Source organism: Alosa pseudoharengus, unplaced genomic scaffold (assembly GCF_046254945.1).
Source record: "Alosa pseudoharengus isolate Yale_2024_CS ecotype anadromous, Long Island Sound unplaced genomic scaffold, YU_APseudo_1.1 YU_APseudo_1.1_scf_23, whole genome shotgun sequence".
Taxonomy (NCBI): Eukaryota; Metazoa; Chordata; class Actinopteri; order Clupeiformes; family Clupeidae; genus Alosa; species Alosa pseudoharengus.
Window position 1 is genome coordinate 14110759 of NW_027468685.1, and position 12316 is coordinate 14123074.

Here is a 12316-nt window from a genome sequence, read left to right on the forward strand (position 1 = left end):
ATTCATTTACTGGCGCATTAAAGTATCTAATGGGAGCCCTGATGCATATAAAATGCATAAGTGTAGATCATTACTTTTTATATAATGTGCATTAGAAATACACATGAGGTTTTAATGCGCAAGCCTATTCTTTAATCTTGAGGAAAATGCTCAATACATTGCTATATCAATGTGTCCATGGTCATTGGCTTATTTTTGTGTGTGTGTGTGTGTGTGTGTGTGTGTGTGTGTGTGTGCGTATGTGAATGCATATATACAGTATGTGTGTGTGTGTGTGTGTGTGTGTGTGTGTGTTTGTGTGTGTGTGTGTGTGTGTGTGTGTGTGTGTGTGTGTGTGTGTGTGCGTATGTGAATGCATATATACAGTATGCGTGTGTGTGCGTGTGTGTGAGTGTGTGTTGTTGTTATCGGGGAAGTGCTTGTTGTGTTGAGGGCGAATGTCTCCTTTACTCTCATCTCCTCTCGTCTTGAGGATGCGCAGTGGCTCCTCAATAGGCCGGTCCCCCCTCCTCTCTCTACTGAATTATAAATGCCCCCGTCACACCACCCACTCGCCAGCTTATCTAAGAACAGAACACACACATATGGACTCCATATGGGCCGTAATATCTGTGTGTGTGTGTGTGTGTGTGTGTCTGTGTTTGTGTGTGTGTGTGTGTGTGTGTGTGTGTGTGTGTGTGCGTGTGTGTTTGTTGGTATGCAGTAATGTGTACGTCTTGTTTTCATGTGTATTTTTACCCAGATGGGGACCAAGACAGCGATGACTCACCCCCCCACCCCCTCTCTCTGAGCTTTGTTTGAACCCCCACGGTACGCCCAGCGCAGAAGATGCCTAGCAGAGATGTTGTGTTGGTTGAGACTATGCCCAGCTGTGCGACTGGGTTGCCATATTACTGTTGCTATCTTTAGCCGTCTTTATCTTTAGACTCACCTGCAAGTGATGTAATTCATTCAAAAGAAAAACTGGAGACGCTACCTTTGAGAATGCACAAGTAAAACTGAATTGCAGCAATAGTGAGTGATGTAACAATGTAGGATTAAATGATGTGCGTGGTGTCTAAAACACATTGATGTATTACAATGCTCTCAAAATAGTTTTAGAAATGCAACCAGTTTCCATGTGGGTTGAAAGCTTTGAGAATGTCGGACACAATTCCTCAGGCTTGTGTCATAGAACCTGTTGTGCTGTTGACCCCATGAAGGACACAGCAGTCTTCATCTCGGGCCTTTCTATATGATTGAACCGAAGGTTATGAATCATCAAAAAATATGATATTAAGAGCAGGATTATAGCAGGTTTTTTTTATAACATGCCGAATGAAAGTCACAGCCTCTGGCAAATCAAGTGCGGGATCACCGCGGCAACGAGTATGCTGCAAAAGCTCAGGGAGTTATAAACTAAATGTCAACTGTAGGTCGTGCTGGGAAGCTGTGAACAGGACATGTTTACAGTCTTAGGTTTCACCAGTACAATCTAGTATAGTCCATTGAAGTTCAATTAAATTCAATATGCTTTATTGGGTTGACCATGTGAAAAGGAAACAGTCACCTTCACAAGGTTGCCCTGACCTTTATTCTACGAAGGCAGAGGAAGTGTGATGTAAGGTCAGGAGATGGGGGATGGTCATGGGAAACAAGAGGGTACTCTTTCTTACCGTGATGAGGGTCGGAGGCGTCCTGATGTTGTCAGTGAGCTCCATCTTTTCTCTTGTTAGCCTCACAATGGAATTTTTTTTTTTTTTTCTTTTGATGGACGTCAAGGGCAGAACTGAGATGTCCATGAGGATGGAAAAGTACCTCTCTGCTTTCCACTCTCAAGAAGATGTTTTTTTGAGCCCAGTGCCTTTGCTTTGACCCTCTCTGACGTTACTCTGTCAAGTTGAGGGGCTTTCCTGTATCACAACATCCCAAGTGCGTCAATGTGGGCAAATAGTAGAGGGATGATTAAATGGAAAATTCATGAACATTTCGTGCAAAGGTATGTCTAGGACTTGCAGGACTTGAAGAGGTTTATATGAAAACAAACACTCGTAATACAGAATAAAAGGACCAAAATATAAAAGCATAAAAAGGCATATATACATATTGTTACATAAGAAAATCAAAAATGGTCTAGTGATATGTGGTAATGATAACCACTAGAATGGATAAGTATGCATTTGATAAGTATGAGGATAAGTAGTAGGATCTTGAACAAGCCAATGTAAATTCATCACTATGGATGCAGTGTGAAGATTTCGTATGTGACACCTGACAAAAAAAATTGGATCATGATATCTATTTTGTTGTATGGTAGTTGGTAATTGACCAATGCCCTCTGGTGGACACTTTAGGGACAGAAAAACATGACATGTTAATGGGTGACCCTCAGCTACTTTGATGGATGCTTCACATTGATTCACTTAATGAATGCTTTAATCTAATGGAGATTCAATTATAGTATGTAAAAGTGCATGAGTAGGTCTACTATTTAAAAAAAACCCTGGCAGCATTTTGTCAATGCACTCTGACTAAATGAAGATGTGTATAACAAAACCAGCACAGCTACAACTACTATAACACTGGTACTGGTACAACTGTACCTACTTATACTGCTACCAATATCGCTACAACTTATACTCTATACTACTCCGTAGAGGGGCACCAGTAAGTAAGTGAAGGGGATCCCTTGATTGACAGGTGCTGAAACCCCCTACTGCTCATGCTCAGTTTGCCCCGTCTCTGGGTGACACGCGCGGGCAGCTTGCCTGTCTGTCAGGAGCTTTGGCGTCAGCGTCTCACTAGTCACACCGCCAGGGCACGCGTCCATGACCCCTCTACACAATGCTGCGTCGCGCCCTGCGTCGCGCTCTGACCCCTACCCTGACAGCTCACGCGCCCGCCGAAGAAGGACACCTCGGTGGGCGCCCATCGGGGCGAGGACTTGGCATTGTTTCGACGAGAGAGAGAGAGAAAGGCGTCGGGTAAGAAGCCCGAAACAATGGAGGCAACGAGCAAAGTCCATTTTCTGAGAGCCTCTATAAATAGGATGAAACACTGGGCCCATCATAAATCATGGCCAGTGGTGGTGGTGGGGGGGGGGGGGGGGGTGGTGAGTGGTGAGTGGGGGGACGGTCATAGGGGGACAGAACAGACAGACATCGGTCAGGCGACCAGCCGCAACCTAAGTTAAAGCGGATATGAGCTCTACTGTGGTCTGCGATTTTATTACTGACACCAACACAAATGGGGCCAGCCCATGGGGCCTACTAAATGACACAGGATCGGCTGTTATGTTAAAAGGATTTGGGCCAGTTCCAGCTATTGTTGGGAAGTGTTTTCTCCCCCCCTCTCCCCTCTTTCTTTCTTTTCAATTCATGCATAGGCATGGTCTGTGTTGCTCCATACTTAAGTCCCTAAAGTATTTCCTGAGAAGGAAACAATAAGACAATAGACACAAGTGCTCGGACAGTCTGGCCAACGCAGGGCCGATCTGAGGATCTACTGATGAACTATCAACAACAGAGCATGAATCACTTTTTAAGTAAACACACATCATGGGGAAAGTATTATGCTATGTGGAGAAGAAACATACTGACTGTCTGGTCAGTTCTCTGTTATCTATGCTCAACTATATCCTGCTGGACGTCAATAATACTGCAAGTTTCTTTAAGTAGTCTACATTGGACTCACTGCCTTACCAAGTCCACAGCTGGACTTGTGTAAGTGTGATCTTGGCCTTTATGAAAGAAATCACACTTGTCCACTTGTGCTTTACATTTTCCAGCTTGTCAAAGACACTAACATAGAGGCGTTGACACGTTGATACACAATTTATTAACATAGAGGCATTGAGCTTTCAGTACACTGTAGTTATAAATACATCACAATCTTTCTCTTTCTCTCTTCAGTGGTCCTTCATGTAGGCTGCTTGTTATACTATTTCTGTTTTCATTTTGTCTCATGGAATGTGTACCTATAACCAGGCATTATGTCAATTCCAACACTCAAATGAATGCATTAAAAATGTATATACATTATATCGTATAAATATACTCTATATAAAAATGTAACTTTTGGGGACAGCCACATATAACTCAGTTGCTCATAGCCCACCTAGAAACTGCAATAATCTCTATAAGCTCCACTTTTTTGTCTACCTTGATAATGTGTCATTTGTGCTTAAATGCTTATATTGATTAATTGACTTCTTGCTGTAAGGAGGCTTTCAATCAGAGACCCAATTGCCTCATGGGTAGCTTAGTGAAGTCATCTGTCATCTGAGCATCTGTCACTAGACATCAGTAATTCTTGACGTCCTCCATGTCGATGTGTGCAACAGTGACTGAAGTTAAGATACATTTGTCCAGCACATATGAGTGTGTGTGTTTTTTCAATGAGTGCCAAGAATCTAAATGATTTTACTGTAAAGCAAAGTTGAATTCCTCAGTTGGAATTCCTTTGGGGGTTAAATCCACCAGCTCCCCTCTGATCTTCCCCTCAAAAGTATGTCTGGGTGCACGTGCGAGATAATGCATATCATAGCCAGGTCTCTATATCCTGTTGTTTGTGCCTGTACTTTTGCAGAAGAGCGTGCGTTTCTCACATCCATCCCTCCATAGATCCACAGTAGAAATGACCTCAGAATGGCAGAAGAAAACAGGTTTCTGAGAAAAAATAATCCTCAGTCAGAGATGGATTGTTTGAAGTACAGCTCACACGGGTTTAACCACTTCCGGGTCAAATGCATTCTGGCATCATTTGTATGTGCACGTGTGTGTGTGTGTGTGTGTGTGTGTGTGTGTGTGTGTGTGTGTGTGGGGTGGGGGTGGGGGGGGGGGGGTGAGAGGTGATAATTGACCATACTGTTACATTCCACAGTGGAATTCAAAGCGAGCCAATGGGGAAAACAGGATGTTGGTGCTGCATACACAGGAAGTAGAATAGCTGACAGGTGAAAATGTCCTAGATGTCAACATGTGCTTACACTTGGAGTGGACCTGGCATGGACTCATACACACACACACACACACACACATGACTACACACAGACAGACACAGTTATGACCTCTTATCTACCCCGCCACAGACCAACTCCTGCAGGTTAGAAAACAGTCTCTCTGTCAGTGCGGTAGGCCTCTGCGGTGAGTCTGACTTCCGATCAGGCCACTGGACAGAACAGGACGGCCTGCTCCACTCCACTGCAACCGGGGGGGTCAAATAATAACAAAAACACAACAGCAAATGGTGATAAACGGTGATAAAGAGCTAAGACCTTTGGCTTTTTCCTTCACAGACCTGCTGATTAAATTCCACCAGTGTGACTCCATTGTCTATTTCCATTAATCTCCTTGCCCAGTCGTAACCTTGGCTGTTCTGAATAGAGAGTCAGGCTATAATAAGTTTTCAGGAACGTGCTGCCCTGCAGTTAAGTCTTTAATAGTAATTCACTGACTGGGCGTTCATAATAATGTCAATAACTGCGGACAGAAACCTCTGCACGTAAAATGAGTGTGTTGAATTGGCTTTTGTTTGTGTGCAAGGCAAAGCCGGACTCAGGGACGACTTCAACGGGCTGCTGGGATTGTTCCTTTCCACTGGCCAGCCCGATAGCTTCTGATTGGACATAATGGGGCTGAGTGGTCGTGCGCTATGACAGGCTTGCCACATTTACACCCACTTCATTTCCTCAAGTTTTCACTTATTCTTTCTGTCTTTGTCAGTCTTTCTCCCTTTCTCCCCTTTGCTCTTTCTCTCTCTCTCACTGCTTGTCTCTCTCCCTTCTTTGCTACCTCTTCCTCTTTACCTCTCAATCTATTCATCTGTGTATATACCTCCCTCTCAGTCTTTTCTATCTCTTTCTCTCTCACTTGAATAATGTCCATCCCCTGGGTTGAGAGCACGTATTGACCCACTAGCACTATAAATAGCTCTGAGTCGCTGAAAGGCCAGTGTGCCAGATAGATGGCAGCGCCACCCACCCCTCCCGCCTCACACACACACACACACACACACACACACACACAAACACACGCACAAACACACACACATACACACACACACCCAAACACACACACACACACACACACCCAAACACACACACACACACACACACACACACACACACACACACACACACCCAAACACACACACACACAAACACACACACCCAAACACACACACACACACACACACACACACACACACACACACACACACACACACACCCAAACACACACACACACACAAACACACGCACACACACACACATACACACACTCCCTCCGCCCAGCCCGCAACGGAGTGGGTAAATCAGGCATGGGTGTAGGCCGCCTGCCTGCCTGCCCGCCTGGCATTGTGCTGACGCCCAGCACGTCCTCTGCTGCCGGCCAGCCTGGACCCACAGGAACAGTACTGGGCTGGGCATCATGGAAGGAGGGTGGCAGACCACGACACTCTGTCTTTCATTCTGATAGCCTTCACTGAGGAACCGATCTTATGCAATGCACGCAGGCCCTGGAAAATATGAAGATATGCATTCCAACGCACAGCACTGAGAGACACCGTCACTGCTTGTAAGAAATCAAATCAGCATTTTAATTATATTATAATATTTAACTATTTTAGGTTTAGAAATATGTATATGTGATGACATCAAAACTGTTAATTTACCTTGAACATACAGGCAGCTACACCTAAGCCACTTTGCTCTTCAGTGTTAGAGTAAATTCTGATAGCCTTCATTGAAGAATGGACTGCTTACAAAGAGACTGCAAACATGTGAGCTGTTTTTTTACTGCAAAAGATTTTATTTCAATTGATGGCAGGGTATGTACAGGATACCTTTTGTACATAAATAAGCCATTTATAAACCACAGCTGTCTGCCAGTAGAAAATTAAAAAAGAACATATTAAACAGTATCTACAGGTGCCACTTGGGTTCTTCCTTCTGCAGAGCGACGTATTAAGGATTGTCCTAATCCTGGCCCGCAAACAAATATTTCTGACAATTAACAATCGCTTCACGCATGCAATCAATCACCAGTGAACAGCACGGGCAGGCACATGGATAGGTGTGTGTGTGTGTGTGTGAGCGGTGGGGGAGGGTGGGACGACGTTGATTGAGTGCGGTGTGGATTTGGTGAAAAACACAGAAGACAGATATGGCTCTTCTCATCTCTGCAGGTGGTTTAAGGATCCAGAGATATGGCATTTGGAGATCTGTACTGGACTGTAGCGAGATCACCAGTGACTCTGACCTCCCACTTTACCAGTATATTACAGTGCTCCCCGCACCACCACCAACCACACAGTCACATCCATGACATGGGGCCTAGAACCTGCCGATTCCCACCTTCACACACTTATTGTATCGACCACACATGGCAAATAAACACCAGTCTCTATTAGAATTAAAAACAGGACTATTCCTGTTAGACAAACACATCTTACATGTACTGAAATACTGCCCTCTAAAAGTACTTCAGTTGTGTATATGACTGGTCACTCTGTGGATACAATACAAGTCCATCCAGGTGACTTAATAATTTTTATGTACAGTAAAGGGCCAATGTGCAAATTCATGAACGCAAAATAGTCTCCTCTCAGGAAAAGAACAAGCAAGGGTATTAATGGGTCCCATACAAAGGCTGGGAAGGCAACAACAAATTAGATTAAAAGACAGTAAAACCAAAATGAACCTTTCACATTCGCTTAGAGAGACTTTTTTTGTTTGCAAGGGAGTTTTCAGGTTTGTCACATAAAATAAGACATATCAGGATGGCCCTTGGCATGGAAAATAAAAGTAAATAAAAAATAAAAAAAAAAACCTCAAACGTAACACTCAAGATCATCAGGCCTGATCCCATAATGGGAGTGAATCACTTCTTGGTGCCAAGACCTCAAGTTTGCATTGATGTCTGTGTCTACAAAGGTCACCCCCAGAGGTCAGTCTCCACACACTTTCTGAAGTTTCCCTGGACAATGCAGTAGACTAGTAGTCGGGAGTGAAAACGTCATCTTCTATTTTAGCAGCGAGCGGCTAGACTAGTAAAACTGCCTTGACGTACAGAACAGCATTATGCACTAATATATGTTCCACTATGCACAGACACACACACACATACACATACACAGGCACACACACACACACCTAGGAAAAAAACTACACTCAGATGTCACAGTTGTTTTTCAGCCACCATTGAAAACACACAGTGTCACTTTATCAGCTAAAACACACACAGCCACTAGCGCAATGGAAAAGACTACACAGACAACGCGAAAGCTACTGCTTTGGAAACAGAGCAGAAACCTGACTTCATTAGGTTATAATGGTCATTCATATGTACGCTCAATACTATCCATAAGGATCGCATAAGGAAACTGGTGGCATTCAACTCTAAAAATTAGTTATCTTCCTCATTGCATTTTATATGTCTGAGACGGCTGACATTATTTAATTTTTGACCATTAATGGATTTTTAAGATGATGTAACATTTTTGAGTAATCTTTTTCCTACAATTTCCCTACAACATACTTTCTGCCACAACTTTAATAGCCAATAATTTGCTTTCCGAATGAAAACATAAAACAATTTGGGCAAAAAAAAACATATAAATGTTCCATGACTGATACAGCTGTACACATCTGCTGTAGGCCTACACAAGGGAACAATCACTTCTTTCTTTTACTCTGTCTAGTTTGGGTACTGAGGGCCAAATACATCACACCGGCGCCCACTTGTGTTCAAGATCAGTACTGAAGGTGAATCATGACAGTTACATAAGTAAGAAAATAAATAAATAAAAGACTGCTAAATGCAGTATTCATACTTAAGGATCATTCAGATATATCACAACAACTTGTTCTGTTGCCTTTGGACTCAGAAGAGCTCAGATATGTAATGATAAAAACATTTAATATAATACGTTTCACATTGTATTAAAAACAAACATTTGTAAATTATTTCTTTAAAAAAAATATTACACAACTAAAGCTAATGTGCTTGGGAATGCTTTGGCATAAATTAACACAAACACTTTTGTCAATACAGTAGTAGTGCATTGGTATCAGTTTGTTACACAGACACTACCTCATAGTTGGCTTCACACAGCCAGTGATTTGCTTATAAACTCAGCCAGACCATGTGAATTAAATGTCCTCATCCTTTGTCCATAAAATCACTTTAATGGTTTCATCATAGTCTATATAATGAAACGCATTGAATCCATTGGAAAGATCACCCATGCTCTTAAAGTGGGTCTGAGTTGTTTGGACAAACAAAAGACTTGGGGAGCTTGGACACCTTCCCGAGAAATTGAATTTGATTTCACAAACAGGTCAATGGCAATATGAGAGGCTTGGGAAGCCATATGTGCAGTATCAAATAAGATGTATTTCCCTTTAACTTAATAATACTTATCTTTTTTCCAATAAAGTAAAGTCCAATCAAAATAATAAGAAAAAAGAAACACATTCAACACTGTCAATCTTCTCAATGGTTCCCCACAGAGACTAACTTCACAATCTTTCCCTCTTCATAATGGAAAAAACCCACTGGGAGAAAAAGGAAATGACAACACAGGTTCATCCCTGACCCCTGAACCCAGAGGTTTACGGCAAATAAGCCATCAGCCATTGACCGACCAGAGGCCAGATTACATAATAACACAGAAAGGCAAAGAGCTTCAGCGTAGGGCTGCAACTAACAATTATTTTCATAATTGATTCGTTTCTTAATTATTTTCTCAATTAATAGATTAGTGGTTTGGTCTATAAAATGGTGAAAAAATGTTGAGGTTCTCAAATGCCTAGTTTAGTCTACACCAGATATTCACTTGTCATAGAGCAGTAAGTAAACCAGTTCACAGATTCTTCCCCTTAAAAAGTACTCCAATCGATTAATGGATTACAAAATAGTTGGTGATAAATTCAATAGTTGAGAACTAATCGATCAATTGAGTAATTGTTGCAGCCCAACTTTAGAGCACTTATCTACCATGTCAAACAGCACCTTGGGCCAACAGGGAACCAGGGGACAAAGCCTTACAGAACCTCCATGGCAACATGTTTTGATCAGTTAAGGACCGGATTTTCCAAATTTCTAAAACTCTTCACACATCATGGGTTTTCTATAATCAGTAATATCCCAAAGCCCAATTTGTTTTGCCCCAAACAAATATTCTGGGGAGGTTTATACATGTTTTGAAGAGTTTTCTCGATCTAGCATCAGTGTAAATCACTAGCCATGACTTAAGCACATCTTGGTTAAGAAAAATGGAAAATTACGACATTATAAACTACAAAAAACATAGCCATGTAAGACTCGATGGATACCCAATGCTACTCCTTACGCAGGGAGTTCCTGTGAGTTAAAAACGAGGAGCAGAAAGTTTGGGGCAGACCCCTAAAACAGTAGTGCTGCGAGTCACTCTTTTCACGCACACAAAAGAAAACCTCAGTTCCATTTGTAAGGCTTGAGGGTAAAAAAGGGAGATATTACCCAGCATCTGAGCTGGGTGGGGGTAGGTAGGGGTACTTTGAGGGTAGTTTTGGGGGTTCTATTGCCTCAAAAATGCTGGATAAAGAGGGTGGAGATGGGAAGAGAAGAGGAGAGGAAAAGGTTAAAAAAGATGTACACGCACCACAACCACTACGAACACTAGGCCTACTTTGAAAGCATGGCACCAATGCCCCAGTTAACATGAAGACCTCTCCTGTACAGTTTACAACTAACTGAAGTTTTGCTGCACAACACAGTTCACACACTTCATCCTGTTTAGAATGGCATGATAGCTATGGATGACACAGACTACACAAGAAGTGACTTCCAAGAAACTTCCAACAAAGTTTTCAAAACTTCCAAAGCATAATAATTATTATTATTTCCTGCTATAGTGTACAGCTTGTTTGTAAACAAACATAAATTAACTGCACTGTTTCTGTGTTCATGGTAACTAAGGCATTTTTTGCTGTTCAATGCAGCCTCAATGGCAAGAGGAAAACACACGACTCTTAGTCAGGAGAGGTGGCAGATTCCAACATTTAGAAAGTGCAAAAGCATTAGCCATTTCTTGCGTTTGTCCTTCACAAAACACATATGAGCACTGTTAGACTGGCAGTCCAGCCATGACACGAGAAGGAATGGTCAGAATAGCCAGAGAGTGTATAAGTGGCATTTGCATTTGTTTGTTTTAGATCTCGACAGAAACTGGAGTTAATTATTTTTTTTATTTAACCTTACGGTTCTGACTATTTCACTGTTTTTTTTTTTTTTTTTAAGTGGGAGATGTTTTTTTTTTTTTTACTCCCGCAAGTGCAACAAAAACATCAGAAAGCAATGAGGAGATTTTTCAGGAGAGACAGCCATGCTGTTGTTACGCTGCTCTACAATGCTGGCTTGACTTGCCAAACGCCGTTGGCACGGTCGGACATAGACGCGCAAAGTATCAGTTCAGTCGGCAGGGCGGCCACTGAATGCGGCTGTGTTGTCCATAGGTATCTCATACGGGCCACCAGATAGATGCGTCGGTGCTCGTCAAAGAGGCCCTTCATCCAAGTCCCTGGCCTTAGCGCCAGACAACGTTTGTCCAGAGGAAGTTGCATCACATCCAGTGCGGCTGACATGCTCACATCCAGCCTCCATTCCTTTGCATCCCCATGCTGGACTTATCGCAAGCCCAGTCCCACTTCTTCCTGCCTGTGCCTTGTGTCCATTGGTGGACAGGTGTGTCAGTCACTCTGCGTGTCCAATTAGAGAGTGGCCAGGATGCGGGAGAAGGAGATGAGGACGGTGAGGGTGGTTTGGCCCACGCCAAACACTAGGGCCTCCAGCGGTGCCATGTCCTTGCCTGCTCCACGGTACACACCTGCTACTGCTGCACCTGTACACACACACACAGACACACACACACACACACACACACAGACACACACACACACACACACACACACAGACAAACACAAATACAGACCACACACACATTCAGACACAGGACACGAGCCCAGACATACACATACACCAGAGCATAACAAATACATAAGAGCCTGAGCCTCACAGACATACAGTACATTCTTCATATTAAACTAATCTATAACATTATGACATCCTTATTCAACCTATACTACATGACAGACAACAAGTTCAATTCAAGTCCGATACAGCATCAGATGACAACTGTACTCCAGGAAAGAATATTTTTGTTTAAAAAGGCAGCACTCAAAGTGGCAAGCATTCATTAAATATCTTGTCCAACAATGCCCCCTATGGGACAAAACAGCATGTGTAGTTAGTTACAATGATGCCGTTTTGGAAGCCTAACATAACATAGAGTTTTG

The 12316-nt window shown here is 42.7% G+C and overlaps 1 protein-coding gene across 1 annotated transcript in view; it reads right to left on the minus strand.

The window, feature by feature from the left end:
• Window positions 1-6765: 6765 nt before the first annotated feature.
• Window positions 6766-12316, minus strand: part of tmem170b (transmembrane protein 170B) — a 17189-nt gene continuing 11638 nt past the window's right edge. Inside the window, exon 3 of the mRNA XM_076301680.1 lies at window positions 6766-11862. Coding sequence (XP_076157795.1) covers window positions 11732-11862 — 131 coding nt within the window. The 3' untranslated portion in view covers window positions 6766-11731. The remainder of the gene's footprint in view (window positions 11863-12316) is intronic.